The sequence below is a fragment of the Gopherus evgoodei genome, chromosome 2 (genome assembly GCF_007399415.2).
Source record: "Gopherus evgoodei ecotype Sinaloan lineage chromosome 2, rGopEvg1_v1.p, whole genome shotgun sequence".
NCBI classification, from domain to species: Eukaryota; Metazoa; Chordata; order Testudines; family Testudinidae; genus Gopherus; species Gopherus evgoodei.
Window position 1 is genome coordinate 213,832,051 of NC_044323.1, and position 27,146 is coordinate 213,859,196.

General features: G+C 44.6%; 1 protein-coding gene across 5 annotated transcripts in view; it reads right to left on the reverse strand.

The window, feature by feature from the left end:
* The window catches only part of TMEM241 (transmembrane protein 241), a 117,759-nt gene extending 93,459 nt beyond the window's left edge, over positions 1 to 24,300 (reverse strand). For 2 of the 5 annotated variants that reach the window (XM_030552915.1, XM_030552917.1), the window contains exons 1-3: positions 10,571 to 10,783; positions 5,675 to 5,721; positions 1,837 to 1,914 (exon numbers count right to left, since the gene is read on the reverse strand). In XM_030552915.1, the coding sequence (XP_030408775.1) occupies positions 1,837 to 1,914; positions 5,675 to 5,721; positions 10,571 to 10,642 (197 nt within the window). In that variant the 5' untranslated portion in view covers positions 10,643 to 10,783. Of the gene's footprint in view, positions 1 to 1,836; positions 1,915 to 5,674; positions 5,722 to 10,570; positions 10,785 to 13,688; positions 13,971 to 18,832; positions 20,112 to 22,329; positions 22,451 to 24,268 lie in introns of those variants that run through there. The other 3 variants (XM_030552914.1, XM_030552916.1, XM_030552913.1) reach the window with 3 other exon arrangements.
* Positions 24,301 to 27,146: the final 2,846 nt, after the last annotated feature.

Sequence of the window (27,146 nt, forward strand, 5' to 3'; positions counted from 1 at the left end):
CTTTGCACAACATAGCATGGATCTTAACATAAATCACATACATTATACACAATACACTGTCACAGAGTAACACCTCATAATTTAGAATTTATTTCTCCACGGGGAAGGGAAGCACACCGGGTTCGGTCAGTGGGGGTTCGGGTTTGGCTGGGGCAGGGAAGGGAAGCAGATCAAAATCAGTCAGTGACGGTTTGAGTTTGGCCTGGAGGAGAAGGAAGCAGACTGGGTTCAGGTCAGTGGGGGATTGGGTTTGTCTGGGGAGCGGAAGGGAAGAAGACCAGATTGACACAGTGGGGTATCCGGTTAGGTGGGGAAGGGAAGCAGTTCGAGTCAGTGGGGTATCGGGTTTGGCTGGGGAGTGCAAGGGGAGCAGTCTGCAGCTGGGGTTCGGTCACTGGGAGGATTGGGTTTGGCTGGGAAGGGTAAGGGAAGCGGACTGGGTTTGAGTGTGAAGGGGGGCAGCAGGAGGGGTAGAATTCAAAGAGCTGCAAGATGAAATAGGCACTATCCTCTCCAGTCCCTGGCATGCAGCAGCAGCGGGCCAAGTGCACTTGCAACAGGGCAATGGGAGCATGTGGCCTGCTTTGCCTTCACAAGTCCGTCCTGCACCCAGGCTGGGGAGTTGAATACTGGGCTCTCGCTTCAGCAGGGGGGTGTGGGGCAGGCAGGACTGTGAGGCAGAGAGTGCGCAGCCATCACACCAAAGCAGGGTCGGGAGGGTAGAAAGCTGGGTGCAATGAAGTGGGTTAAAGCAGCTTAGCCGCCCCTCCACACAAGCAGAGCCTCTGCCCTGGAAATCCTGCAGCCGGCTCTCTGAGGAGCATGCCATGTGCAAGCCGCCCCACTTGCACCACACTGACAGCACAGCTCAGCCCCAGTGGGGGGTTTTACACTTCCCAGACAAGCTGCTCCATTCTCCTTCTGGCTGCTGCTGTGCAATCTACAAGACAGAGGAGCTAGTACTGTAATAATGTACCTACCAACACAGTAATCTGTACAATTATCGATTCACAATCAAAGGACTTCACTGGCTTTCTAAATGGCAGGAGTCTGAGAGCAATTCATTGGGAGTGTGATTCTTATCACCTCTCTATAGTCTGCGATCTAATCAAAGAACTTTCCTAATCGCTGGCTGTCTAAATGGCACGAGAGCAATTCATTGGGAGCGTGGTTCTTATCTACATCCTCTCTACAGCCTGCATCTTGATTGCTATCTGGCCCTATTTTTAGGCACTGAGTTTCGGAGCCCCCCAAATCTCGGCACCCTAGGCAGCCGCCTAGTTTGCCTAGTGCTTGCACCGGCCCCATCAGGACAAATTCTGTTCCCATCTACGTCCCTAAAACCTCTCTGAAGTCAATCTAGTTACTTGGGCATAAGTGAAAGCAAAATTCAGCCCATTACTTGCAAAAGAAAGGATTCCATTCAAAATTATGGAGTCCAGAGTTACAATGCCCTATTCAAATTGTTTAGGTCTCAACACAAAAGTGCTCTATCAACTAATATCACCCTGAAAATTTCACTCCTTTTTCAAATACACTAGATGTATCTTTTTAATTACAACCAAAAATATGTAAGTCAATAAATCTTGGTTGCACCACCTTTTACCACTCACTCTTCACGGAAAATTGAACCTTCACATCACCCATCGGCTGTATTTCATTCCTTTGCTAAGTGGAGTTTATCTTTGAAAACAGTACATTTATACTCTGAACTGTGCTCACTTTCCATCTGTTCCTACGTGGCAGCTCAATATTTTCCTCCGCAGCAAACCTAACTGTGTCATAGTCCAACAACAAAAAATAAATATTAATGACATATTGCAGAGTTCACCGTACCTTGAACTGCAACTGATCTCCACCCAGCCCAGCTTCCAGGAGACGTGGAGCAGAAATCCACCAACTAATGTCTGCCACCTGAAACAACACAGAACAGTCACTCTGGTGGGTTTTTTAAAAATCACAAACCATATTTTCCATAGCGAAGTTAGGTTCCCCTCATATGTGGCTTGGCATCTTTTCTTGTCATGCCTCCTAGCCCTGGAATGTCACCCCTGAGCCTGTAGAGCAGTGATGGGCAACCTGCAGCCATGCAAATGTAAACAAACTGTCTGGAGGCACGCCAGCAGATTACCCTGACGGGCCACAAGTTGCCCTCCACTGTTGTACCGCATACAGCCCTGCTCTTTTCTTTTACAACCTTTCCTCTTCATTAGCCTTCAATCTCTCCACCCCATCCATCACTCTGGCCACTGCCCCAAATCTAATTGTATTCAAATATACTTTATATGGAAGGAACTGACCACATTAAAGATTAGCACCTCAGCTCTGTTACATTATAACCTTGGTCCTTCCATATACTTTCCCAACACCGTTGATTTATGGACTCTTGCTCTGGGTTAAAGTAGACTGTAGGCAGGGATCTGTCTGTTTATTTGTCTAATAAGCACTATGCATGCTAATGATACCCAAAAGCTAACTTTCTGTTCCATTATATTATAGAAGAGAGAAGGGAAAAGAAAACAGTTAAATAAACAATGTTTTGGGATTGAACTTTCTCTTTGTCTTCCCACGTTTGTTTTGGTTTGGGGATTCTTTTTGTCCATCTGTTTAAGTCTAAACCCTGTAAATGCTACTGGATCTAAGGCTTCAACAGCTGGCTTCAGGTGGATCATTCCTTGCAGTAAGCATCAGAGATACCAAGTGTAGTCCCACTGACTTCACATATCAACTCAAACATGACTATTCATGGTAGCTCACACTAGGCCTGGATTGTTAACGCCCTACGGCACAAACTATATAGTTTATCTTTGAAAACAGTACATTTATACTCTGAACTGTGCTCACTTTCCATCTGTTCCTACGTGGCAGCTCAATATTTTCCTCCGCAGCAAACCTAACTGTGTCATAGTCCAACACTATGTTCTATACAGTGCCAAGCATACTGTCAATAACAATCAAATAATGAATAGACTGCACACAGCACTCTTTAATCTGTAGCTTCTAGAAAGAGCTCCTTCATAACTGGCTAGTTTTTTGTACAAAATCCAAAACATCCTGGATCTGCCACTATATTGGTATTTCACAGCTAATAACACTCTACCCTCTCAGAAGAGCCTTCTCTATCCTATTAGAGAAACAGCACGTGAAATCATGAAAAGACTGTGAGGGAATTTATTTTAAACTATAAAAAGAAAATCTGTATACTCAGTGTTAATTTTATGTTGCACATTTCCTTTTCCTTTGGTTTAGCAGAGTATTCTTTGGTGGCATGGGGTTTGAACACTATTTGCTTTATGTTCAGTAAATGTTTAGTGTACTGTGTTGTAATGCAAAGCCATTGTAACCTGTGTAACTGTTAGGCACAAAGAGTTTGTTTGCCTGTTAGTCCTTTCATTGTGAAGTGCTCAATTTAAGCAGTGTGTTGCAAAAAAAGAAAAGAAAGACACCATCACATGCAATGCACTGGACAGCAGAGGTGGGTAAACATTGGCTCGCAAGCCTGCCCGGCCCTTGAGCTCCCTGCCAGGAAGGCTAGCCCCCGGCTCCTCCTCTATTGTCCCCCCGCCCCCAGAGCCTCAGCTCGCCATGCCGCCAGCGCTCTGGGTGGCGGGGCTGCAAGTTCCTGCCGGGCATCATGGCGGCGCGGCTGGCTCCAGCGGGGCGGCGCGGCTGGCTCCAGCGGGGCGGCGCGGCTGGCTCCAGCGGGGCGGCGCGGCTGGCTCCAGCGGGGCGGCGCGGCTGGCTCCAGCGGGGCGGCGCGGCTGGCTCCAGCGGGGCGGCGCGGCTGGCTCCAGCGGGGCGGCGCGGCTGGCTCCAGCGGGGCGGCGCGGCTGGCAGTCCTGCTGCTCTAAGCAGGGATTGGGGCGGTTGGATAAGGGGCAGGGAGTCCCAGGGAGCAGTCAGGGGAAAAGGAGCGGGGGGCGGGGGTTTGATGGGTCAAGAGTTCTGAAGGGGGCAGTCAGGGGGCGGGAAGTGGGAAGGAGTGAATATGAGGCAGGTGTCAGGCTGTTTGGGGAGGCATAGTCTTCCCTACCCAGCCCTCCATATAGTTTCAGAACCCCGATGTGGCCCTCAGGCCAAAAAGTTTGCCCACCCCTGCTCTACAGCCTGATGCTGGTGGAAAGCAGATAGCTTACGGCCCACAGGAAACGTTAAGAACAATCAGTGCAGCTACAACAGTTCACTTTACCTTGTTTAGATGAGGGGCATACAATAATGCAAAAGCTGGGTAAGCCGGATATTCATCAGGAGCTTGATCCTGCTCCCATTCAAGTCAATGGCAAAATTCCCATTAACGTTAATGGTGCAGGATCAAGTCCCAGAAAGCAAACTCACCTCTGGTATTGAAGATAATCCTACAAGGTGCAGAGTACCCACCACTCCTGTTGAAGTCAATGAGAGTTGAAGGTCCTCAGCACCTTGCAGGAGAGAACCCTACATTAGACAGAGAACACAAGCAATAACAACAGACCTATGGTAGGGTGAGATGATGAGGGTAAGGTGCTTTTCCCCCCTGCTTACTTACTCCCAAATCTAAAGAGATAGCATGCAAAGGTCTTTTAACAGTCAGTATTTACCAACCATTACTACAAGATAGCCCACTATTTCCATGTACTTGAAAAGGAAATAACTGCAGCAACTCAGATAGAACAGTGTGGTAACTGCTAGTGAATGCTGACTTTTAAATGAGGACTCACCATATTTGTCTTCTACATATTCCCCTCACACACACTTCATCCCAGAAAACATGAAATGTTATTGTGTGTGTGTACAGTGCCTAGTACAGTGGGGTCCTGGTCCATAACCAGGCCTCTTGGGTGAAACAGTAATATAAAGTAATTTGTACACACATTGACAGTAGGAACAGACTCCTGAAAAAGAGTTCATAACTCTTTTTTAGATTAATCGCCCTCAGAGGCCTCAAAGAAACTGGAGATTCACCGGGGTTCGTCACAGTGCGGGGGGAGGGGGGAGGGGGAGGACACAAAAAGTTAGGTAATGGTCCAGGACTTGAAAATATCCACTCTCCATAAACATTATTGGCAGGTCACATATGCCAAGAGAACAAAAATGATGGTGAAATCCTGACCTCCATTAACGTCAATGGGCCAGGATTTCACTCAATGTCTTTTATAAATTGAGGACAGCAGTGATAGTAAATACAGATAACTTGGCCAAAACAAAAGGCTTGTCAGAGTCACTTGCATAAAGTTGTGATTTGTAATACAGAATTACAATTAAGAAATGGGCTGAGCTTGAAAATAAAGTGCCCTTGTTTTTTTTGTTAGCCTAGATACAGATTCATCTTTAATTGTTAGCATATTGGAAGAAATTAAATAAATCATGTATGCACATAAGCCAAAATCAGTACTTCTTAAAATGGTGTGGGAATCTTGTAATTGCTACTTTCCTAGGTTAAAATAACAGGCCACCATGAAAACTAGAATTGATAGAGAGGCTGTTGATCTTGTAAACAGATGCTTTACCAGGATGACATTAATATTAACATAGACAGGTTAACAAACACTTTACTAGGGCTACATGGAGTGTGTTTTCTAGACAAGAAAAGCCTGTAATGACAGGAGATGCTAAAGTTAGCTTCAGCATGGAACAGCTAGACATTTACTGATTAGAGTCATATTTCAAACAAATGTGTTTTTCAAATGGTACTTACCCTTGAAAAAGGGTAGGGTAGGTGAATTTCAGGACAGACAGGACATACTGGAAAACAAAGTACCAAGTTAATGAACATTACACATCCATAGTGTTATAACATTAACAGACATTCACGAAAGCAATGGAGTACAAGAAACTTCTGCAGAAGAAAGCATGAGCAAGGAATTCTAAAATCAGTGCAATTTTAGACACATCCCCAGTGCAGAACCGTTCTTAGCATTTCAGATGTGTTGGACCCTGCCTCATTCAGTGCAGGAGTTACACAGCATTAGAGTAACTAAAGGCTGAGGGCTGCATATTGAACAATGGATAAAAATATAAATATTGGACAGCTGTCACATTCACTGAGCACCTTCCACACTGCACATGAGGCAAGGATCTGGGGGAAAAAAATATGTGACAATGTAATTAAAGCTGTATCATATTGCATGCCCATGCTGGGGCAGAGGAAAGGTTGAATGGGCATGTTAACTTTGCCATTTCCTGACGACGAGCGCTGCACTTTGCAATTTCAGTGTAGTTAGTATAGTTTTTTTGCATGGAATATTAACTAGTGTTTGGAAAGTGCTTTGGAAATGTAACATGCTACAGAAGAAGCATTAATGTTGTTTCTTTAGAATGTTTTAGCGGATCAGTATATGTGGGATGTGGATCCTAGGGTGATTTCCCACATATGTGTCTCTGCAAATAAGGAGCTAAAATCTGCCGTCACTTATGCCTATGCAGCACCTAAGTACTTGCTATGACAAGGTTTATAAACACCATCCGCAGTAAAGTGGAGGAAGAAGTTAAACTTTCTCAGAAGGAAGGAAAAATTCCTGCCACACCCATAGATGCTGGAACTAGGAATGCTACTGCACCTCCTGGCCTAAAGTGGTTTCCATTATGTACAGGGTTTACAGTTTGGTTCAATGACTCTCAGCACCCCCACTATACAAATTGTTCCAGCACCGCTGGCCAGCCCTCAAAAGGGATAATACAAGCTGTCTGTGCTAAAGGGAGGAGCAGGCAAGGGGACCGTATTATTAAGAAGTAAGGCATTGGGTGCTAGCAGAGACATTTATTCCCTGTAAGGATCATACTTTGCTTAGACAACAGGCTAAGACAACTTTGCCTACAGGGCTCAGCACTGAACAGTATGGAGGGTGAGAGACTCTGATCGTAGTCAGTTCAGGGACTGTGAGTGGTCCTCATGTTCCCTGGAATGGTGAGAATGGCGAGAACTCTTGGAGAAGATTTAAATAAAACTCTTGATTAAGATCTAGTGTTGGTGAGCCTTAGCATTTGAACCTGAAATTTGGCTGAACCACAACGACCATTTTGGGGCTTCCAGACTTGCAGTGGAATCATATGAAGTAATTTTTGGCTCTGTGCTAGGACTCCAGCCATGCTCTTTTACAAGTTACCACTTAGAGCCTCACTGACATTAATGGGGTTATAAGCATGTGAGTGGGCCCAGTTAATCTCATCTAGTTCAGTCAATCTAGGTTGGGTTTCCTATCTATCGCATTACTGGGCATAATGTAATACAGACTTGTTACTGACATTTTAATAATGGAGAGTCCAAAGAGTTGTGTCTTTGGTTGAAAACACAGGCTCCAAACTTAACCAACATACATATGCAAAAGATACCCTCACTTCTCATATACTATTCATGATTCTTATAAATAAAAATTGAAAGTAGCATTGTAGAATTTAGAGAAGTGAAAATCTATTTGATCATCCAGTCCATTACACTTTCTATCCACGTACCCACCTGACCAGTAAGTATTCTAATATTGGGTAATGAGGGTTTCATATGTGTCTTTATGCAACTTGCCTCGCAGTGAAATTAAATACATACTCCAAGCTAACTTTTTAGCTGTGATGTGAATAAATATGCCTGCTACACATTTTTTCAGATGAGTATGTGAATAATTGCAACAATTAGGTTGTACAGGTGTAAATGAAAGTAGAATTTAGCCCTGCGGATGAAATTTAACTAACAAACCTATTGATGCATGAGTCAGAAAAGATTCCAGCTTGCAGTCTTAACAATAGTTGCTCTGTAATGCCTTCAGGAGTAAAAAGTAGCAAAAACCTATTGGCATAATCTTGGAAGGAGCTCAGCAAAACTCAACACCCATTGCCCTTAATGGGCATGGTGGATGTGAATCTCTTGCAGGAATTGGCTCCTATGTTTTGTTACTAAAGAAATGACTTCAATACCCACTGGGAGGTCTGAGTAAGAAAGTGGCATTTTACAGATACTCTTCAGAGTTGATATATGTCTTGGTTTAAAAGCACAAGTGTCTTGCTTTCTTTCTTTGCTCTTGCAGTGCCTGGGACAAATGAAAATGCCTTATTCTAATTATCTTTTAACTTTTCTGCATTAAAGCCATAAACAATTTTTAGGTGTTTGAGGGAGCTCTCTATCTTATCTAAAATAGATTTATCCAAGCACTTTCTGCAGCCCAACACCATTTAGATACAACACAGCTGCTGTTTTGGTCCCTTTCAGTTCCTACCTGCTACATCAACACCCCTTGACATTCTTAATAGAATGTGTGTGGACAAACTCAGAAGCCACGGGGGATGGAGGAGGATTTTATATTATGTCTGTATGAAAAAACACATTTCTCCATCTCTCCTAAGGATTTCCACACACCTTTGTTGTACAAACAAAGGTGTCTCTTCTTGCAAAGTATCTGCACCAGTGCCACAGAGGCACCCTCTGGCAGAGAAAAGAAGAGGCTACCATAGTTTCCGCACAGTTATGTGACACTCAAAATACAAACTCTGGGATTGATTCTGATCTCACTTGTGTCGATCTTACCACTAGAATTCCACTGGCTTCAGTGAAATTACCACTAATTTTCACCATTCTCATTGACAGCAGAATCCCAGACTTACTGATGCCATCAACCCTGGGAGACAGGCATTCAAAATAAACCTGTGAAACTCAGAATGTGGAATTAAAACTACATAATACACAAACTCAGGTACTTAGCGAACAAATAAAACAATTTTGGAATAAATTTAGGCTATAAAAATTCTCATCCACAGTGTGCACTCTAGCATATTTTTCTTCATGGAACTTCCAATGACATCAATAAGAGCACAGTGGAAAGTAGATTTTTGCACTGAATGTATAGTTTAATGAGGCTACAATGGATATTAAGCTTTGCTTAGGTACCATGATCACCCTTTAAACTTTGGCAGTTTTGTCTTGGATAAGGTACCTTGGTGTTTGCAGTATTCCCTAGTGAATGTTGCAGCTACTAAGCTACCATTCTACTTTTAATGGTGACTACTGTGCCTACTGGTATACACTTAATCCTCTATGGTGGAAAGTATAAGGACTACATGATCTATCAGGTCTTTACCACCTCTGCTTTCTATATTTGCCAGGCAGCTAATAATAGACTTACAAGAATATTAAACTAACACTGTCAAAGCAATGTAACTATCAGCTCTGTAGCTAACTTTTTTTGTTTGGACTGCAAAGAGACCCTCCCTTTGCTCTTGTAAGTAGGCAGGATATTGCAATTTACATACCTTGAAAATGTTGCTTATTTTCACATCTTTGAAAATGGAACCAGCTGAATGAGGCTCGGATGTGCATAAAATCATGGACAATCATATCCCCATAACAGCAAATAGAAACCCATTAGAGCTTTAGCTGAGAAGCTTGGATTTCATTTACGTTGCAGCCCTAATTTTGGAGGGACTGGCAAACTTTTACTAATCAGTATAATTCTCAGTTTTGTGCCCTTTTTTACTGCCATCAGTGTTTGTCTGCCCCTGTAAATTAACAGTTACTATATTTACAAGCCTTACATTGTATTGAAAAGATAATCTCAGATGTCAGAAGCCCAAAATTAGACCCACTCTTTTCTTTTATTTTCTTTTTTTAATTCTAGTAAAAATGTTGAGAGGATTTTAAACATTTCAGTTCTTCTTAGGGAGGGGGAGGGGGAGGAGGAGGAAGTGTCAGCGAAACAGCACTCATGAACAATACTAGAACAATAATAACGTTTAAGGATTACATTAAGAAACCAGGAGCCTGGTTCTCATCTAATATACACAGCCATAATTCCACTGACTTCTGTGCAGTTACTCCTGCTTTACACTGGAATAGGGGGAAAGATAATGAAGCCTCATGATTCAATTGCAAGCTTCCAAAGAAGTTATTAAAAAGAAGAAATATAAAATGGCAGTCACACTTAAATGAAAGTACAGTACAGTAATCATAACAGTAATTAATACTTGTTTAATTCTTCTCAGCCCCTTTCTCCCATAGAGCTACACTTCACTCATTTGTCCAAGGCTTTATTCTCTGCCTTACACTAACTTTGTAATCTGTGTATTTACAAATAGCCCCTAATACCTCCTATCACTTTCAGCTTTTCCTGTGACCTATCTTTCCTCCTCACTGCTTTCTGGGGGCAGGACAGACGTTGGGTATAAGAAGTGAAGGAACTGTTATATTTTATGGCTTCTTGCCGCTAGGCTGTTTTTTAAAGGGAGACAGACGCAGAGAGGCATTCTTTTACTATGGGGTTTGGGGTTTCTGTTGGGTGTCTCCCTCATATATTGTTGAGACTTCCAGCCCCTATATAAGGACCCCTTCCAGATTCCTCTGTCTGTGCACAAGGACTATTTGCAAGGAGGAAGGGGTTTGTATGCAGCTGACTATGACTAGCTGGAGTCTCTCAAGTCTCAAGAGAAACTGAAAGTGAAATAGCAGCTCCTCCTCTTTCAGCAGGCAAGGAAAGATGCTGAGAGGAGAAAGAAATGCTGTTAGCCTTCCTCCTGTCAGATCTGGGAGAAAATCCAGGAGGTGAATTAAAAAAGGAATGCTCAGGCACTCACTCAATCAATCCAAACCAACTTACAGCTCCCTCCTCCTCACCTTGTTGGTGAAATAAGAAGCCAAATAGAAGAGACAGAAGGAGAGACCAGCTGCAGGTCTCTTTAAATACATCTGTCACAGCATTTCCCCCGTCCCGGTGAGGAAGATGAGGCACTGGTTCTTCCTGCTGTGATCAACTGGAGACAGTGCTCAGGAAACTGCCACCTGGAACAGCTGCCATGACAGAGACACGTTGCTGTATGTTTGCTCCAATAGGCACAAGAACAATCTCCTGAGGAACTGCCTTCTTAAAGGGGCGATGCTTTCAGGAGATGAGACAAACAGACAAGCTCGCTCTCCCCACCACCACCCGCACTGCTGGCACACACACTTCTTACACTTGTGTGGTTCTCACACTCACGATTCTCTCACACTCCACCTGATTGTGGAAAATAAATGCCTACAGATTTTAATAGCAAATGATAACCTTTCCATAGGTTGTTTTTGGGAAACCATCTTACAGAATGTCTTTGGGAATTACATCCCTGCTCTAGAATTCTATAATGGTTCAAAAATTATAGAAGAGGTCACATTCTCTATTAAGCATCACACACTTGTCTACATAATGAAATAAGGTGTTTTTTTTAAAATCAGATTAGTTCAATCAAGTTTACATAGCGCAACTGGAAACCCCTCTAACTACCCTTTAACACCTTTAAAGGTTGTATTCTGACATTCCAAACCTTTGAGAAATTCAGACAGCTGCTTTTTCAAAAAAATAATCCTGCCGTAGAATGTTTCTTCCTTTTCATCCCAAAAATATGGGATTTCCCGAAATAATTACCCCATCTGAGGCCCAGTGTGGGCAAAATTCAATCATGGCCCAGTGACAGCTTTTCTAGAGAGAAAAAGTGTTGGAGTTCTGTATGTAATGACCCTGATGGGCCTGAAATGGGAGTATGATTCCAGCGTGAAAGGAAGATTCCCATGTTCAAAATGGGGTATGCAGCACTCACTTCTAGCCCTGAAAGAATCCAAGATGTCAGACCTTAAAGAAATTAGATTTTTACATGTAGAAAAGCTATGTTAGGTAGCTTTAGAAGTTTTAACAGCTTCCTCTGAGCCCTGCACCATTGGTTGGACTCAGAGGCCTGGATCTACAAAGGGACTTAGGCATTGCAATGCTCAGCGTCACAACACCTAGTCTTTAGACTCCTAGAAATCACAGGGATAACACTGCAATTCACAACGTCTGCTTTAGAGATTTAGCCTCCCTATGCAATGAATGGGGAAAGATAGATGCCGTATAACGCGATCCACAAAACCCAGCACACTAGTTGGGGACCTAGCCAATGGGAGAAGCCAATGTTGCAGTTATGTTCCTGAAAAATGCGACTTTAAGTGAAAGGATGTTAAGTGAATCCAATTTCCCCTTAAGAATGAATGTAAATGGCGGGTTAGGTTCCAGGGAATTTTTTTTTTTTTTTGCATACAGTACAGTACTATAGTTGGGAAGTGCCCCCGCCTTACCCCACACAGGCACAACCCAGTGGCACTGGAGACAATGAGGCAGGCAAGGAGGCTGAAGGTGCTGTAGGCTACAAGAAGCATGTTGCGCAGCAGCTTCCCCTACTCTGCAAGCACCATGGGCGGGGGGCTCAACCCTCAGCCCCCCCCCGGCCACCCCTTCCTCCAAGCCTCCACCCTTAACCCACTTCTCCCCACCCCTTTACTCCGCAGGCCATGTCTTCGCTCCTCCCCCCTCCCTCCCCTGGCTCCTGCCCACGGCAATCAGCTGGCTTGCAGTCCTCAAGAGGCAGAAGGGAGGTGCGAGGACTGAGCGCACAGGCTCCCCCCTCCCTCCCCTGCCTCCTACCTGCAGCAGTCAGCTGGCTTGCAGCATTCAGGAGGCTGTGGGGAGGAGCGAGGATTCAGTGCACAGGCTCCTCTGCTCCCTCCCCGCCTCCTGACCATGGCAATAAGCTGGTTTGTGGCGTTTGGTAGGCAGGGGAGAGACGGGGAGCCTGCGCGATGGGTTCTCGCTCCTTCCTCCTGAACGCCGCAAGCCAGCTGATTGCCACGGATAGGAGGCTGGGGGGAGGAGGGAGAAGGCACTGATCCGTGGGGTCTGCTGGTGGGTGGGAGGCGCTGCAGGGGGGCATAGCAAAGCTGATGGAGGGCTGCCAGCTGTGGACAAAGCAGGCAGCCAAACGACGTTATAGCAAAGCATTGCGCAACTTTAAATAGAGCACAATCTATAATTGAGCAGGGACGTAAGATTGAAACAACGTTAAGCGAGAGGACCTTAAGTGGGGAGTTACTGTACTAAGCCCTGTCCCCCTCTCAGATATAGGTACCTAAATCCAAGCTGCAGCAAGGTGCCTATCTCTGCTTAGTGATCAACAAATGGGAGCCCATTTCCTGGAGTTAGATGGCTTAGGCACCTGTCACTGAGCTTGGGGTGCAATCCAGGTCAGTGAGGGTTTGTGTCAGCACATGCCCTGCGACCCTGGGTGCCTTTTAGTGCTTTGCTCCTGTAGCTCCCAGCCTGGGATACTCACAGCCAGCCTCTAAGCATGCAGGTCATACCTTAATGTCTGTCTGCATGCTAGATACCTCTGGTTCAGCAGGTCTGACCCCAGAAACCTGTCTACAGACCCACAGCCCCATTCTGGCTTTCACCGCTCTTGGTTACAATCTGCAAGGTGACCCCTACACACTCCCAGTCCCAAGATATCATAAAACCGTGTGCTCTACAATGTTCAGCCCACTCCTAGACAGTTCAGTGAAATAATGTTTATTTGTTCTTTTAAAGAGATAAAAGTACATCACAGATTATTACCTTAACTGAAGGTAAATACACCTTTCCCTTTAACCACCACACTGAGTTGGTTTATAGTAAAACTAAAACAAATTTATTAACAATAGGACATAGGTTAAGTGATGCCAAGTAAAAGTAGAGATAGTTACAAGCAAATAAAAGTGAAAACATGCATCTAAACGTCTAAAATTTAACCTAGCAAGATATAGTCTTTGTTCAAGATGTTTTCTCCCACCAGTCTTTCCTCTTCCTAGACATGTCTGACTTTCCCTCAGTCAAGACCTTTCACAGAAATACAAGGCACTAGTTTCCCTTGTCTCCCTATGTGAAAGATCTTTGTCTCAGCAGGTTTCTCACCTATATTCAGTTCCCAGAGACTTCACACACCCCTCTCCCTTGGTTGAAAGAACCATCTTTCTCAGGTTGCAAGAGCTCTGTCTCCTTGTGTCTGTCTGATGATAGATGCCAAAGATAGCTTCTGGTTTGCTTATATCTTCTGAAGTTCAATGAGTTTGCCTCAAGAGGCAGGATGATGTCATGCTGTTCTATGCAAATAGAGCTTCCATTGTATTTGCTCACACCTTGATTAATCTCAATAGACAGGTAGATAGCTGCCATCTGTCATGTCTGGGAGAGAACCTGCCATAGACCAAAGCATAATGTCATTATATATCCATATTTCCTCATATATTATTAATACATACATTTCACAATTATATTAATCACCAGTGTGTCAGAGGCTTTCATGAAACACCTCACTCAGTAATGTTTATAATACAGTAATATTGTATACAAACAGTTGATTCAATTACTTATCATGTCAGGCTCAGCCCCCCTGTGTTTATAGATCAGCATGCTTTTGCAGTGTATTCTTTGAAAAGTAAAAACCCAGGCCAAGCTTCTCTCTCCTGCTGGGACATAGGGCTTGTCTACATCAGAAAGTTGCAGCGCTGGTGAGGGAGTTACAGCGCTGCAACTTAGGAGGTGTACACATCTGCAGGGCATCACCAGAGCTGCAACTCCCTGTTTGCAGCGCTGGCCGTACTCCCGTTTTGTCTCGGGTGTAGAGGATCCAGCGCTGGTGATCCAGCGCTGGTAATCAAGTATAGACACTTACCAGCGCTTTTCTTGACCTCCGTGGAATAAGCAGGTATCCCAGCATACCTGAGGAAGCCTCTGGTAATCAAGCTGGTCTCCTTCCCCGGCTTGCTCTCGTGTTCCCCGAACCCCGAGCAAGCAGGTCTCCTTCCCTACGGTTTGCAGGGTGGTTCGAGGAACGCGAGAGCAAACCGCGGCGAAGCTGGTCTCCTTTCCCGGTTTGCTCTCTCGTTCCCCGAACCCCCGAGCAAGCAGGTCTCCTTCCCTGCGGTTTGCAGGGTGGTTCGGGGAACGCGAGAGCAAACCGGGGAAGGAGACCAGCTTCGCCGCGGTTTGCTCTCGCGTTCCCCGAACCCCCCTGCAAACCGCAGGGAAGGAGACCTGCTTGCTCGGGGGTTCGGGGAACGAGAGAGCAAACCGGGGAAGGAGACCAGCTTCGCCGCGGTTCGCTCTCGCATTCCCCGAACAAGCAGGTCTCCTTCCCTGCGGTTTGCAGGGTGGTTCGGGGAACGCGAGAGCAAACCGCGGCGAAGCTGGTCTCCTTTCCCGGTTTGCTCTCGCGTTCCCCGAACCCCCCTTGAAGCCGCCCAACAGCGCTGCAGTGTGGCCACATCTAACACCACTTGCAGCGCTGGTTGCTGTAAGTGTGGCCACTCTGCAGCGCTGGCCCTATACAGCTGTACTAATACAGCTGTAACAACCAGCGCTGCAAAATTTTAGATGTAGACATGGCCCTAGATGCCATGCTACCTCTTCCACCAGTTGTTAACTTGACAATTTTGTTCACTTGATATGTAAATGTACCTTCATTGTCTCTGCCTGATGGCCAGGCTGCTGATCAGAAGAGAAAACACATTCCTTTGCTTGTCCAGGGAAGACCTGTTTAACAACTCCCCTAGTAGGCCTGGTTTAAGCACACTTCAGTCATAATTTTAGCATATATCTATACCTCTTAATATACAGGTGCATACATCATACAAGAATATTAATGATCAGTGAGTTTTGGTTTTCAAATGATACCTCATAAGGCATATTCTGTACAAAGATTATTACAGTAGTGTGTTGGGTGTGAATACAGGGGGCAGTGTTTCTCAAATGTGGCCACTGTGGGAGGTTTTCTTGTGGCCACAGCCTCCTAGGCAGTGATGGGGGGGCTTAGTAAGTCTGCTGTGAAAAGTGATATTAACAAACACACAAATATCACTTTTCAGAGCAGACTTACTTATAGCTATTGTGGCAAAGTACCTGTTTCCCCTCCACTGGCTCAGTCCCCTTTTTCCTTGGAGACACAGGCTTGGGCAAAGTAAAGTCCTTTCCGGCCAAGCAGGGTCTGGCTGATCCTTTTCTCAGTCAGTCCCTTGCTCTGTTTTTCTCCCCTTCTGGGAAGGGTGCAAGTCTTCCTGGCTGGAAGAGTCAGAGTCTGAGTCTGCCCCACTCCCTCTGCCCCCCACCATCCCTGCCAGGGAGGGTTTAAAAAGGTCTCCAGCAATTTGGGCCAGCTGAGCCTAATTAGTTCCCTGGCAACCCCTGTTCCAGCTGAACCTTATTTCTCCATGGCTATCTCCCCTCAATGAATAGGGAGAGGCCTTTTAGCTCCTCTGGGACTAATTACTATCCCTCCTTTGGCAGCTATTTGTCCTGGGTTTGCCACACTATCAAGTCTTTAAAAAAAAAAACAACCCCCAAAAGCAAAAGAAACACCAAGAAAAAAGACAAGAATGTTCAAAGCACCTTATTTATGTTTCTATTCTGGTTCGGTCCAGTAAAGAATAGAGACAACTGTACATTATTCTTATTATTGAGTCAGAAAAAAAACCCAACCACAACATTGATAAATTACAATGATTTGGACATGTATATGTGCATATTTATTTGGTTTTCCTAAAGTTAATTAAGTATTTTAGGAAAAATTGTCGGAGCGGCCACCAGCAAGCGTTAGTAGCCGCACTCTGAGGCCACCAAAACATTTGTTGTGAGAACGCCTGGCTTAGGGTCATAGCACCTAAGCAGTTCCTTCTGTGAATAAGTTAGGTGCCTACCTCTCCCCATGTAAACAGGGCCGGCTCCAGGTTTTTTGCCACCCCAACCAAAAAAAAAAAAAAAAAAAAGCCGGAGTGCTGCCACTGAAGCAAAAAAAAAAAGGGGGGAGGGATGGAGTGCCGCCCCTTGAAAAGTGCTGCCCCAAGCACATGCTTGGCACGCTAGTGCCTAGAGCCATCTCTAAAGGCTTGAGAAGGAGGAACAGAAAACCACTTTATAACTCTTAGCCATGGGCAGCAGATATAAGACGCATGGGGAGTCTAAGCCTCCCTAAATGGGGCAAGAAATGCTGGATACCTCCCTTTGGAGCACCGCTGCCCAAAGTGCTGAGAAGTGAAGGGGCCACCAGTGGCTGGACCGTGGTCCCACCCATGCTCTGCCCCGAGGCCCTGCTCCCGCTCAGCCTTTTCCCCCTGACACCCCACCCTCACTCCATCTCCTCCCACTCCACCTCTTCCCCTGATCCCCCTCCCCCAGTGTACACCACTCGCACTTCTCTGCTCCCTTTCCCAAGGCCTCCCCACCTGCCAGAACAGGGTGGGCCAAGTGATTCTGCCTCTCACTGACTGACCCAGCTGTGGGACTGCTGCTGTGCTAAGGCTGAGGCAACTCAGCTAAGGGGGAAACGATGGGGGCAGGAGGTGGAGGGGGCGAGCCAGGCATGAGTGGTAGGTGGGGGGACCTCGGGGGAGGGGAGTGGAGAGGAGTGAGCAACTGGTGGAAGGGCTTGAGGCGGGGCTGGAGAGGAGTGAGCAGCAGGCAGGGTGAGCTTTGGGTGGGGGTGGAGACAAGTGGGGTGGCCTCGGGGGAGGGAGGTGGAGCGTGGACAGGGCCTCAGGGAGAAGAAGCTGAGCAAGGGCGGGGTCTCAGGGTGGAACAGGGGTGGGGCCACAAGTGGGTCGCCCCCCACAACTTCTAGAGAGCTTTCGGCACTCCTGCCCAGCCTCCCAAGACTCAAGAGTCACATGCCAAATATGCTCTTAGCCCAGTGGTTAGAGCATTCATCTGGGATGTGCAAGTCTAATTTCAATCTCCCCCTTCCCCTGCTCTGTCAGAGGATGAAAGAAGATTTGAACAGGGGTCTCCTACCTCTAAGGTACATACTCCATCCACAGAACTATAGGATATTTGATATGGGGCTCCCTCAAGCTCTCCTGTTAAAGCTGATCCACTGTGGCTAAATAATGAAAGTGTGATTGAAAGACGGAACTAGACCCAGGTCTCCCATGTCCCAGGTGAGTGTCCTACCTACCAGGCTACTAGGGTGACCAGATGTCCCGATTTTATAGGAACAGTCCTGATATTTGGAGTTTTTTCTTAGATAGCTCCTATTACCCCCCACCCCCATCCCGATTTTTCACACTTGCTGTCTGGTCACCCTACAGGCTACCAATCAGAGTCATTGTCTCTCATGCTCTCACTTTCTATCCCAATGACTATTTAAGTATTTTTCCACAGTGCAGCACTCATTGGGCCAGACAGAGGGAAAGAGAGCACAACTGGAAATAACTCCATAGCCCTGTGGTTAGGCCACCCACATGAGAGACCCAGCGTTAAATTCCCCTGCCCCAATAACTCTTTAGTTAGTTTCAATGTGAGAGACTGAGGGAGCCCTACCATGTCTTGGTGGGTGAAGCCTTTGCTCCCCCTGTGGCAGAGGTGGCAATTAAATCTGGGTCTCCCCAATGCCAGGTGAATGCTCTAACCCCTGAGCTAAAAGCTATACGGCAAGTACCTTTTACATGTCTTCCTCCAGCTTGATTTTGTAGCTTTATGGAGGCTAAAAGTCAGATTTAGCCACTAAGTCTGGAGTTTAATCACGTATGTACCTCTGTAGAGGTAATTGGTACCCTGGTAACTAAGGCATCTGGCTTCCTAGTTGGAGGGATCGAAGGCACTGTGTCATAAACAAAATAAATAGTGTCATGTCAATGTTTTCTGAGATGACCAGATTAATTCTTGTGGCTTCAACACTCATGAGAAATGTAGCCATCTCAAACTCATACCATCATATTGTCCCTCAAATATATGTATGTGTGTCTGTATATACTCATAGCTCAGTGGTTTAACGATGCTGTAAGAACTAGGAGAGACATACAATAGTAAAGGGACACAAATGTAAATATAAAAATTATTATAATAAACTTCACATCTGCTATACTTATCACAATACCTTAGTCCTGAGGAAGTTAACCTGTGAAATTCCAAAAGGCTTTTGTACCGTGCCACATATCCATTATTATATTAAACTACCAGACAGTGCAGTGAGTTCGTATGGTGTATTAATGCTTGTACTGTTATAGGATGGCCCTTTGTAGTTCAGAAATAATCATGCTTCTTGCAATATGTATGTTAGACTTTTATTGAAGGTAGCGGAAGTACAGTTCTTACAATCCTTTAAATTTTACTGCTACAGTCTAGTCCTTTAAAAGAATAATGCATAAATTGTTCAGTTGTGCAAATTGGATTCCCAGTCAAAATTACTTTTGTGATATTATGGTTCATCTCAAATGCATCATCCTCTATTTCTCTTATATCGTTCATGGAGAGATCCAATAGTTCCAAATTAGCCATGTTGTCAGTGAATGTTTTTGGTAAGATTTTTATGCCATTACAACATACAGTTAACTCAATCAGATTTTGAAGGCCTGAAAAAATGGGTGGAGTATGGAGACAAGTTTTGTCCAAATGCAGAAACTCTAGCTTAGTATTATTTATAAATAGATTTTTGGGAACATTACCAATACAATTTGCAGATAAATTAAGAACTTCCAGCTGCTCCAACCCTGAAGGGAAGTCAGAAGGCAGCTCTGAGAGTAAATTACTAGACAAGTCAAGTTTTCTTAAGGTAAACCTGCTAGCAAACAAGAGAGGTGGAATAGTTTGGATTCTATTTTTAGAAACTGAAAAATGTTCTAGGTTGTGGAGGGTTGTGAATATAGCATGCGATATCTCAGTAAAATTATTATAATCTAGCAGCAAGTCATTAAGACTCTTCAGGTTGTCAAACAAACCCTCAGGCAAATGGCTTATTTCATTGTGGGACAGAACAAGGATCTTAAGGTTAGGAATGGGATCAAAAACTCCCTGTGGTATGATGGGGAGATGGTTACCAGCCAGCATTAAGGTATCAAGCTGGGAAAGCCCCACAAACATGGGTGCAAGCATCTTCAGCCTGTTATTAGAGAGGTCAAGATAGGTGAGTTTTTCTAGGGAGCTGAAAATTGTACTGTCCAGAAGACTCAATCTGTTTTCAGCTAAGTTTAACCAAACCAGTTTCTTTGTGTTCCTGAACAAGTTTGACGGCAAGTCTGTGAAATTGTTCCCAGAGAGATCCAGAGAGAGGATGCTCTTGCCGATATTGTCAAAAGAGTCATTCTGAAGTGACAGCTTGTTGTTGGCTAAACCAAGGAACGTGAGATTGAGAAGGTGCTGAAACACTTCTGGAGAAATGAGGGTTAAATGGTTGTCATTCAAGATCAACGTTTCTGTTTTTTGAGCGATACCATGTGGAACTTCATATAAACTGGCACTCCGGCAATCCATTAGCGAAGGGGTGCATAAACACTTCTGGGGACAGTCTGGCAGTGAAAGGATATATCCAAAGAGCAGCGGAAATAGCACAGGGATCATTATTACAGCCTGCAGGGGAACATAGTGGAGAAAAGGGAACAAATCAACCAACAAATGTGAGTTCCTTCATTTGGGTGTGGTTGTATTTCTAACAAATAAGGCTGTATACATAACATTTTTTCATCTACATCTCACCAACATTGCCAGTCATTTTCAGTAACTAAAACCACCCTTTAACAACATTTAGTGTTTATCTGTTCTTGATCAGGGATGTTTCAGACAGTGCTGCCAAACCTGCCACCACAGGATTCTTAAGGGCTCATGCCATATCCTGGACAGGCTGAAATGCTACAGTGGGGCCAAAGTCTCTGGTGATACTGTAAATTGACAAAGCTGCACTGACATCAGTGGAGCTGCACCATTTTACACTAGTGGAGCATTTCACTTGTGTGATGTTTACTGATCATATTCTCCAGTGGTGAATGTTATGGAACTCACACATATGTGCCAAAGCAGGGAGTTCTTTTGTGTTTACAGCTCTCTCTGGTGATAGTTTGAGCTGCCTAAAAAAATTGAGGTGCTTGCTTCTGATCTCACTTAGACCAATGTAAATCAGAAGTAACTTCACTGAAGTCAATGGGGTTACACCAATGTAAAACTGGCACAAGAGAAACTAGAATTAGGCACAGGATATCTCCCGTTTGATTGTAATCGTGGTGCGTTCTATAGGTTCCCTTCTCCTAGTCTCTAGCTGCAATCTTTCATCCACTGTTTACCTAACTACCTCCTCATAACCAAAATACCCCAGTTTTGGTCATATGACATATTTCAGTCTCTCATTAACTGTCATAGGAGTTTAGAAGACAGGGAAGGGACATTTTGAATCTTGCAGTAGGGAAATACAATCAGGGGCGGCTCTAGACATTTTGCCGCCCCACGCACAGTGGCATGCCACGGGCGGCGCTCTGCCGGTTGCCGGTCCTGCGGAGGGTCCACTAGTCCCACAGCTCCACTGAAGCGCATGCTTGGGGTGGCATTCTGCGGGGGGCACTCTGCCAGGCAAAGCACCCCCAGCGGCATGCCACCATGCGTGGGGCAGCAAAATGTCTAGAGCCGCCCCTCCATACTGAAATAAGAGTGTCTACAGGAGGATTTATACCCACATAACTAGACTGCTTTAAATTCACGTATCCATATAAAAACACTGTGTAGACAACACCTTTTACATTCACATGATATTCGTTTACTCCCATATTTTTCTTTCCCTCTATATATGCAAAACTTTCATTGCCATCCATGGGAGTTCTGTATATGTAGAGGGGACACAGAACTGATATCTATTATGTAACTCAGAGGCAGAATTTTGCAGTATTCTCATATTTTGACAGGGTACCAATAAGCGTTGACTACAATATTAAATGAAAGTTATCAATCTGATTTCTGTCTAAATGTAACCACTAAATTCCAACTGAAGAGATGGGCTGTGTTTTCTCTGAAAATAATTTAAAGGTGACTTACAAAGTGGCGAAGAAAAAGATTGCATCCATATTTTTTGTGTGTGTGCTTGTTTATGATGTATCAAAAAAGCCCAGAAGGTTGAACATGATTTTTTAACTGCCGCTTTTTTCTGCCTTTTTTTTTTTTTTACTGCATTAGAAATCCATCTACTCTGTTTTTCTCGGAAGACTTTCTGGATGACTGAAGAATTAGTGAGATTGATCTCACAAGGAAGAATAGAATGAAATCTTAGCAACTGGGAGGAAATTTTTAACCAGACTGTTCTATAACTTCTTTTTTGTTTTTGTTCTTTTAATTTTTTCTTAATATGTATTTAACTCAAACACCTGGCAAAGAGCTGGTGAAATATTCAAACACACATGTACAACTGAAGGATATGAATGTTTCCTGTACAGTTCCTATGATTCTCCAAACAGTTCTCCAGTAAAAATAGTAAGGACAAGCTTTATATTTCTAAGATAAAAAATAAGAATATTTTTCCTTTTAAATAAGCAAAGCAAAACCAAAAATCTTTCAGAGCTTCTTAGATCATAAAGCAGTAATAAAAAGGGCACAATGCCATTTTTTAAATGTTCATTTGCAGGTCACCTTTAAGAAAACAAGAAAAACCCATTTTTTATGACAACAGATAAGCAGGGTAAAAGAACTAAAATTGAGTACATCTGTGTCTAATTTTAGATAAATCAACATAAGCATTGCACAAGTTGAAAAGCGAGTTAATATTAGTTTATAGCAAAATAGTTCAAAACAAATGGCCAATATACTCAACCTGAAATGGTTCCTCTGTGTTCCTTCAGCTGTCTGAGAAATGTAACGAAAGCTAATTTCACAAGCTGTAGCTTTCATTGCTTAACTTATGTTTGTTGGCCTGATTTGTTTATTGAGTAAGACTTCCCAGAAGAAAAAAAAAGGATGATGAGGAAACACAAGAAAACCGTAAACACCTAAATTTTACAGCACCGCTTAGATACTACAGTGACTGGTGCTCTGTAAAAATTTTTGTCAAGTAGAAAAACAATAAAGGATCTGTCCCACCTTGTGATGATTAGCAATCAGCCTTTTGTTACAAGCATGTTTGGATGGCATTCTTGCAAACTCACACCTGTAACTGGACTTTGAGCCTGCACAGAACCGTATTTTGTGGGGGCTGTGTACAGATGCACAGTAGAGTTGCCAGCTTTCTAATGGCACAAACCCAAAACACCTTGCCCTGCCCCCTGCTCTGGCCGTGCCCTGCCCCTTCTCCGGGGTCCCGCCCCTGCTTGCTGCCTCCCCTCTTCCTCTGTCGCTCACTCTCCCCCAGCCTCACTTTCAGCAGACTGGGACAGGGGGCTGGGGTGCAGGAGGGGGCTGAGGGCTCTGGCTGAGGGTGTGGGTGCTGGGGTCAGGCCAGGGATGAGGAATTTCAGGTGAAGGAGGGGGCTTTGGGCTGGGACATGGGGTTGGGGTGTGGGAGTTGGTGAGGGCTCTAGCTGGAGGTGTGGACTCTGGGGTGGGGACGGAGGTGAGGGGTTTATGGTGCAGGAGGGGGCTCAGGGACCAGAGCTGGTGCAGGTGGTTGGGATGTTGGCAGAGGTGTGGGCTCCAAGAGCGAGTTTGAGTGTGGGAGGGGACTCTGGGCTGGGGCAGGGGGTTGGGCGGCAGGATCCCAGTGGCACTTACTGGAGCTCCCAGGAAGTGGCTGCCAGGTCACTGCAGCCCCTAGGCACACGGGCGGCCAGAAAAGCTCCGCACACTGCCCTCACACCTGCAGTTCCTGGCTCCCGGCCAATGGAAGCTGCAGAGCCAGCACTTCGGGTGGGGGCAGCATGCGGACCCTCCCTGGCTGCCCAAGCGGCATGGGGCTGCAAGGACCTGGCAGCCACTTCTGAGAACCGCGCGGAGCTAGAGCAGGCAGGAAGCCTGCCTTAGTCCCGGGCCTCTGCTGCACCGCTGACCGGACTTTTAATGGCCCGGTTGGCATGCCAACTGGAGCCACCAGGGTCCCTTTTCAACCGGGGGTTCTGGTCAAAAACTGGATGCCTGGCAACCCTAGCTGACGGATCCACCTGTGCAGAAAAGTTTTCATTACTGAAGCCCTAGTTTCATAGCATAGGACAAACACAGGAATAGTAAATATAGCCTAGATAGGGACACCTACATGCCACATTGACAGATGCATAAGAGATGCCTAGCTAGATTACACTGCAGATCTGCTATGCAAAGTATGGAAATATTGATTTAAAGAGGTCATAATATTGTTTTAAGGTGATCAAATTTGTTTACTGAAGACAAAATGTCTTTTTTATTATGCCATCAATTCAACGTGAAGTACTTTTAATGTATCAAAAAAGATTAAGATAATTTTACACTGATATCTATGAAAACAGTATAGTGAGCAAGTGATTAAAATATATTTGATTGCTGATATAATGATGTATCTCTAGCTCACATAAGGTGAATTCAGTGTCTCTCTTTCTGCTTTCTGCAATGCTTTTGTTAAGCTCCAATCCTCCAAACCCTTATGCTCAAGGTAAATTTTATTACCATGAGTAGACATAATGGGATGGTAGTAAAGTTAAGTATTTGCATAAATGTTTTGAAGGTTCAGGGCCTTAGTGGTATGATGTAATAGAAAAAATATAAAAACTAGAAATTACAGATCAAAATCAGACCCTCCTCTCTGTCTTTGCATTTTATATGTATATTATTTTATTTTCTGTGCTTACAGTTGTATGGAGAATTTGCATTTTTCAATTTTTTTTTTGCATCCTTATCTAATGATGAGCATGATGACATCTCACGTGTTCTACAATATGCTGTGTCTTTTGTCAAGGACCTGATGCAATGACCTGTTAAACTGAAAGATAAAAAAAAAACAAACCTCTACCCTGATATAATGTGACCCAATATAACATGAATTTGGATATAATGCAGTAAAGCAGTGCTCTGGGGGGGCCAGAGTGCACGCTCTGGCAGATCAAAGCAAGTTGAATATAATGCAGTTTCACCTATAACGTGGTAATTTTTTTGGCTCTCGAGGATGGCGTTATATCGGGGTAGAGGTGTAGAACGAAGTTTTCAATTAATACCTGAGAAATATCAATATCAAAAGGAATACCACCTGTTTGTCATTTTTCCACAGGATGTCACAATAAATAAAAAATAACAATTAAAACATTGTACATTTATATAGCAGAACTTTTCATCACAAAAGGATTCTGAAATTTTGCACAAACTAGACATATAAACCAACTGCATCTACTTCTGGGATATAAAAAAGCAGTCAAATAGCGCATAAATGGAGGAAAGAATACTTTTTTGGGCCAAGAACAGCAATATCTTACTTATGAAAAGTGCCACTGTTGAATGACTGAACTGACCCTGCAAAACTGAAACCTGAGCTTCAAGGAGTCTATGTATTCCAAATATATCAATCTAAGTAAAGAAAACTTTATTCCAACAGACAGGGCCGGCTCCAGGCACCAGCCCAGCAAGCAGCTGCTTGGGGCCGCCAAAGGTGAGGGACCGCACTCACAGCTCTTTGGCGGCAATTTCGCGGCGGGTCTCTCACTCCCTCTTGGAGCGAAGGACCAGCCGCTGAATTGCCGCCAAAGACTGAAGCGGCAGCGGTAGAGCTCCCGCAGATCACAATAGTGGCTTTTTTGTTTTTTTCCTTTTCTTTTTGCTGCTTGGCGAGGCAAAAATCCTGGAGCCAGCCTTGCCAACAGAGTCTGAGTCTTGGGTAATCCACCTAGTGCTCAGGTATTTGTTAAGAATGAGGATGGGAACTTGCATAAATGCTGTTTATAATGACTATGTTAAATAATAGGTTCCATCTCTTTACACGTATTGCTAAATGTCATGAGAAATATGAGTGGAAGTCTTCTAAAGATACTTTTTAAATTTATTATTATTAGGAAATGTTAATGTGCGGCAAGTCCTCCGTTTACTTCTCATTTTACAGAACATCACCTCTTATTAACACAACTAAGAGGTCAAAGGCAGGTCTGCAGCAGTTCTGCAGAAAAGGACCTGGGAATTACAGTGGATGAGAAGCTGGATATGAGTCAGCAGTGTGCCCTTGTTGCCAAGAAGGCCAATGGCATATTGGGCTGAATTAGCAGGAACATTGCCAGCAGAAGTGATTATTTCCCTCTATTCGGCATTGCTGAGGCCACACCTGGAGTATTGCATCCAGTTTTGGTCCCCTCACTACAGAAAGGATGTGGACAAATTGGAGAGAGTCCAGTGGAGGGCAATGAAAATGATTAGGGGGCTGGGGCACATGACTTACGAAGAGAGGCTGAGGGAACTGGGGTTATTTAGTCTGGAGACGAGTGAGGGGGGATTTGATAGCAACCTTCAACTACCTGAAGGTGGATTCCAAAGAGGATGGAGCTAGGCTGTTCTCAGTGGTGGCAGATGAAAGAACAAGAAGCAATGGTCTCAAGTTGCAGAGGGGGAGATCTAGGATGGATATTAGGAAACACTATTTCACTAGGAGGATGGTGAAGCCCTGGAATGGGTTACCTAGGGAGGTGGTGGAATTCCCATCCTGAGAGGTTTTTAAGGCCTGGCTTGACAAAGCCTTGGCTGGGATGATTTAGTTGGTGTTGGTCCTGCTTTGAGCAGGGGATTGGACTAGATGACCTCCTGAGGTCTCTTCCAACCCTATGATTCTATGAAAGGCCATCTGTGCCAATGGAATTCTCTCTATTGGGCCAAAGAGAGAGTGTATGAGAATGACTCTGTAACTTGGTGGTTGGGGCAACCATGTGGGAGGTGAGAAACCCAGTACCAGTTCCCCTATACTAATCACTCTTTAATTATTGCTACCCAGTGGAACAGCATCAACAGGAGAGGTTGAGGAAATCCCCACCAGAATATCTTATAGCTCAGCGGTTGGGGCTACCTCCTTTGAGGTAGGAGACAATTGTTCAGATTCTTTCTTCCCACTTCTAGCAGAGGGAGGGAACTGAACCTGGACCTGCCACATCCTGGGTGAGTGCTCTAACTGCTGAGCTAAAAGTTACAAAGTGAGATGGGTAACACCTCCTTTGACAGCCATTTTGTGTGACATGAGTTAGCCCCTTAACACATTCTCACAAGAAATGATTTGGGCATCTAATCCGCCTGACTCCAGGAGAGGGGTTCCCAGTTGTGGAGTGCCAGCAGAGATAAACATCTCCCTGCAACATGGGTGTAGGCATCTACCTCTGAGAGAGGGGCAGCACTTTAGGACATATCCGTCTTCTCAGCATCTCTGTTAGCTAGCTTAGGCGGCTCTCTGCCTAGAGTGCTGGCTTTTGTGGATCACACTCTAACTCTCCCCATTTGTTGTGATAGGAGCCTAGATGCCTAACCCAGGCTTTGTGGCTTGCAGTGTTTTTCTTGTGATTTTCAAGGTGCCTAACAGTTAGTCACCATGACAATCAGTGTTCCATCGCCTAAGTTCTTTTGTGAATCTAGTCCAGGGGTCGGCAACCTTTCAGAAGTGGTGTGCCAAGTCTTCATTTTTTCACTCTAATTGAAGGTTTTGCGTGCCAGTAATACATTTTAACATTTTTAAAAGGTCTCTTTCTAGAAGTCTTTAATATATAACTA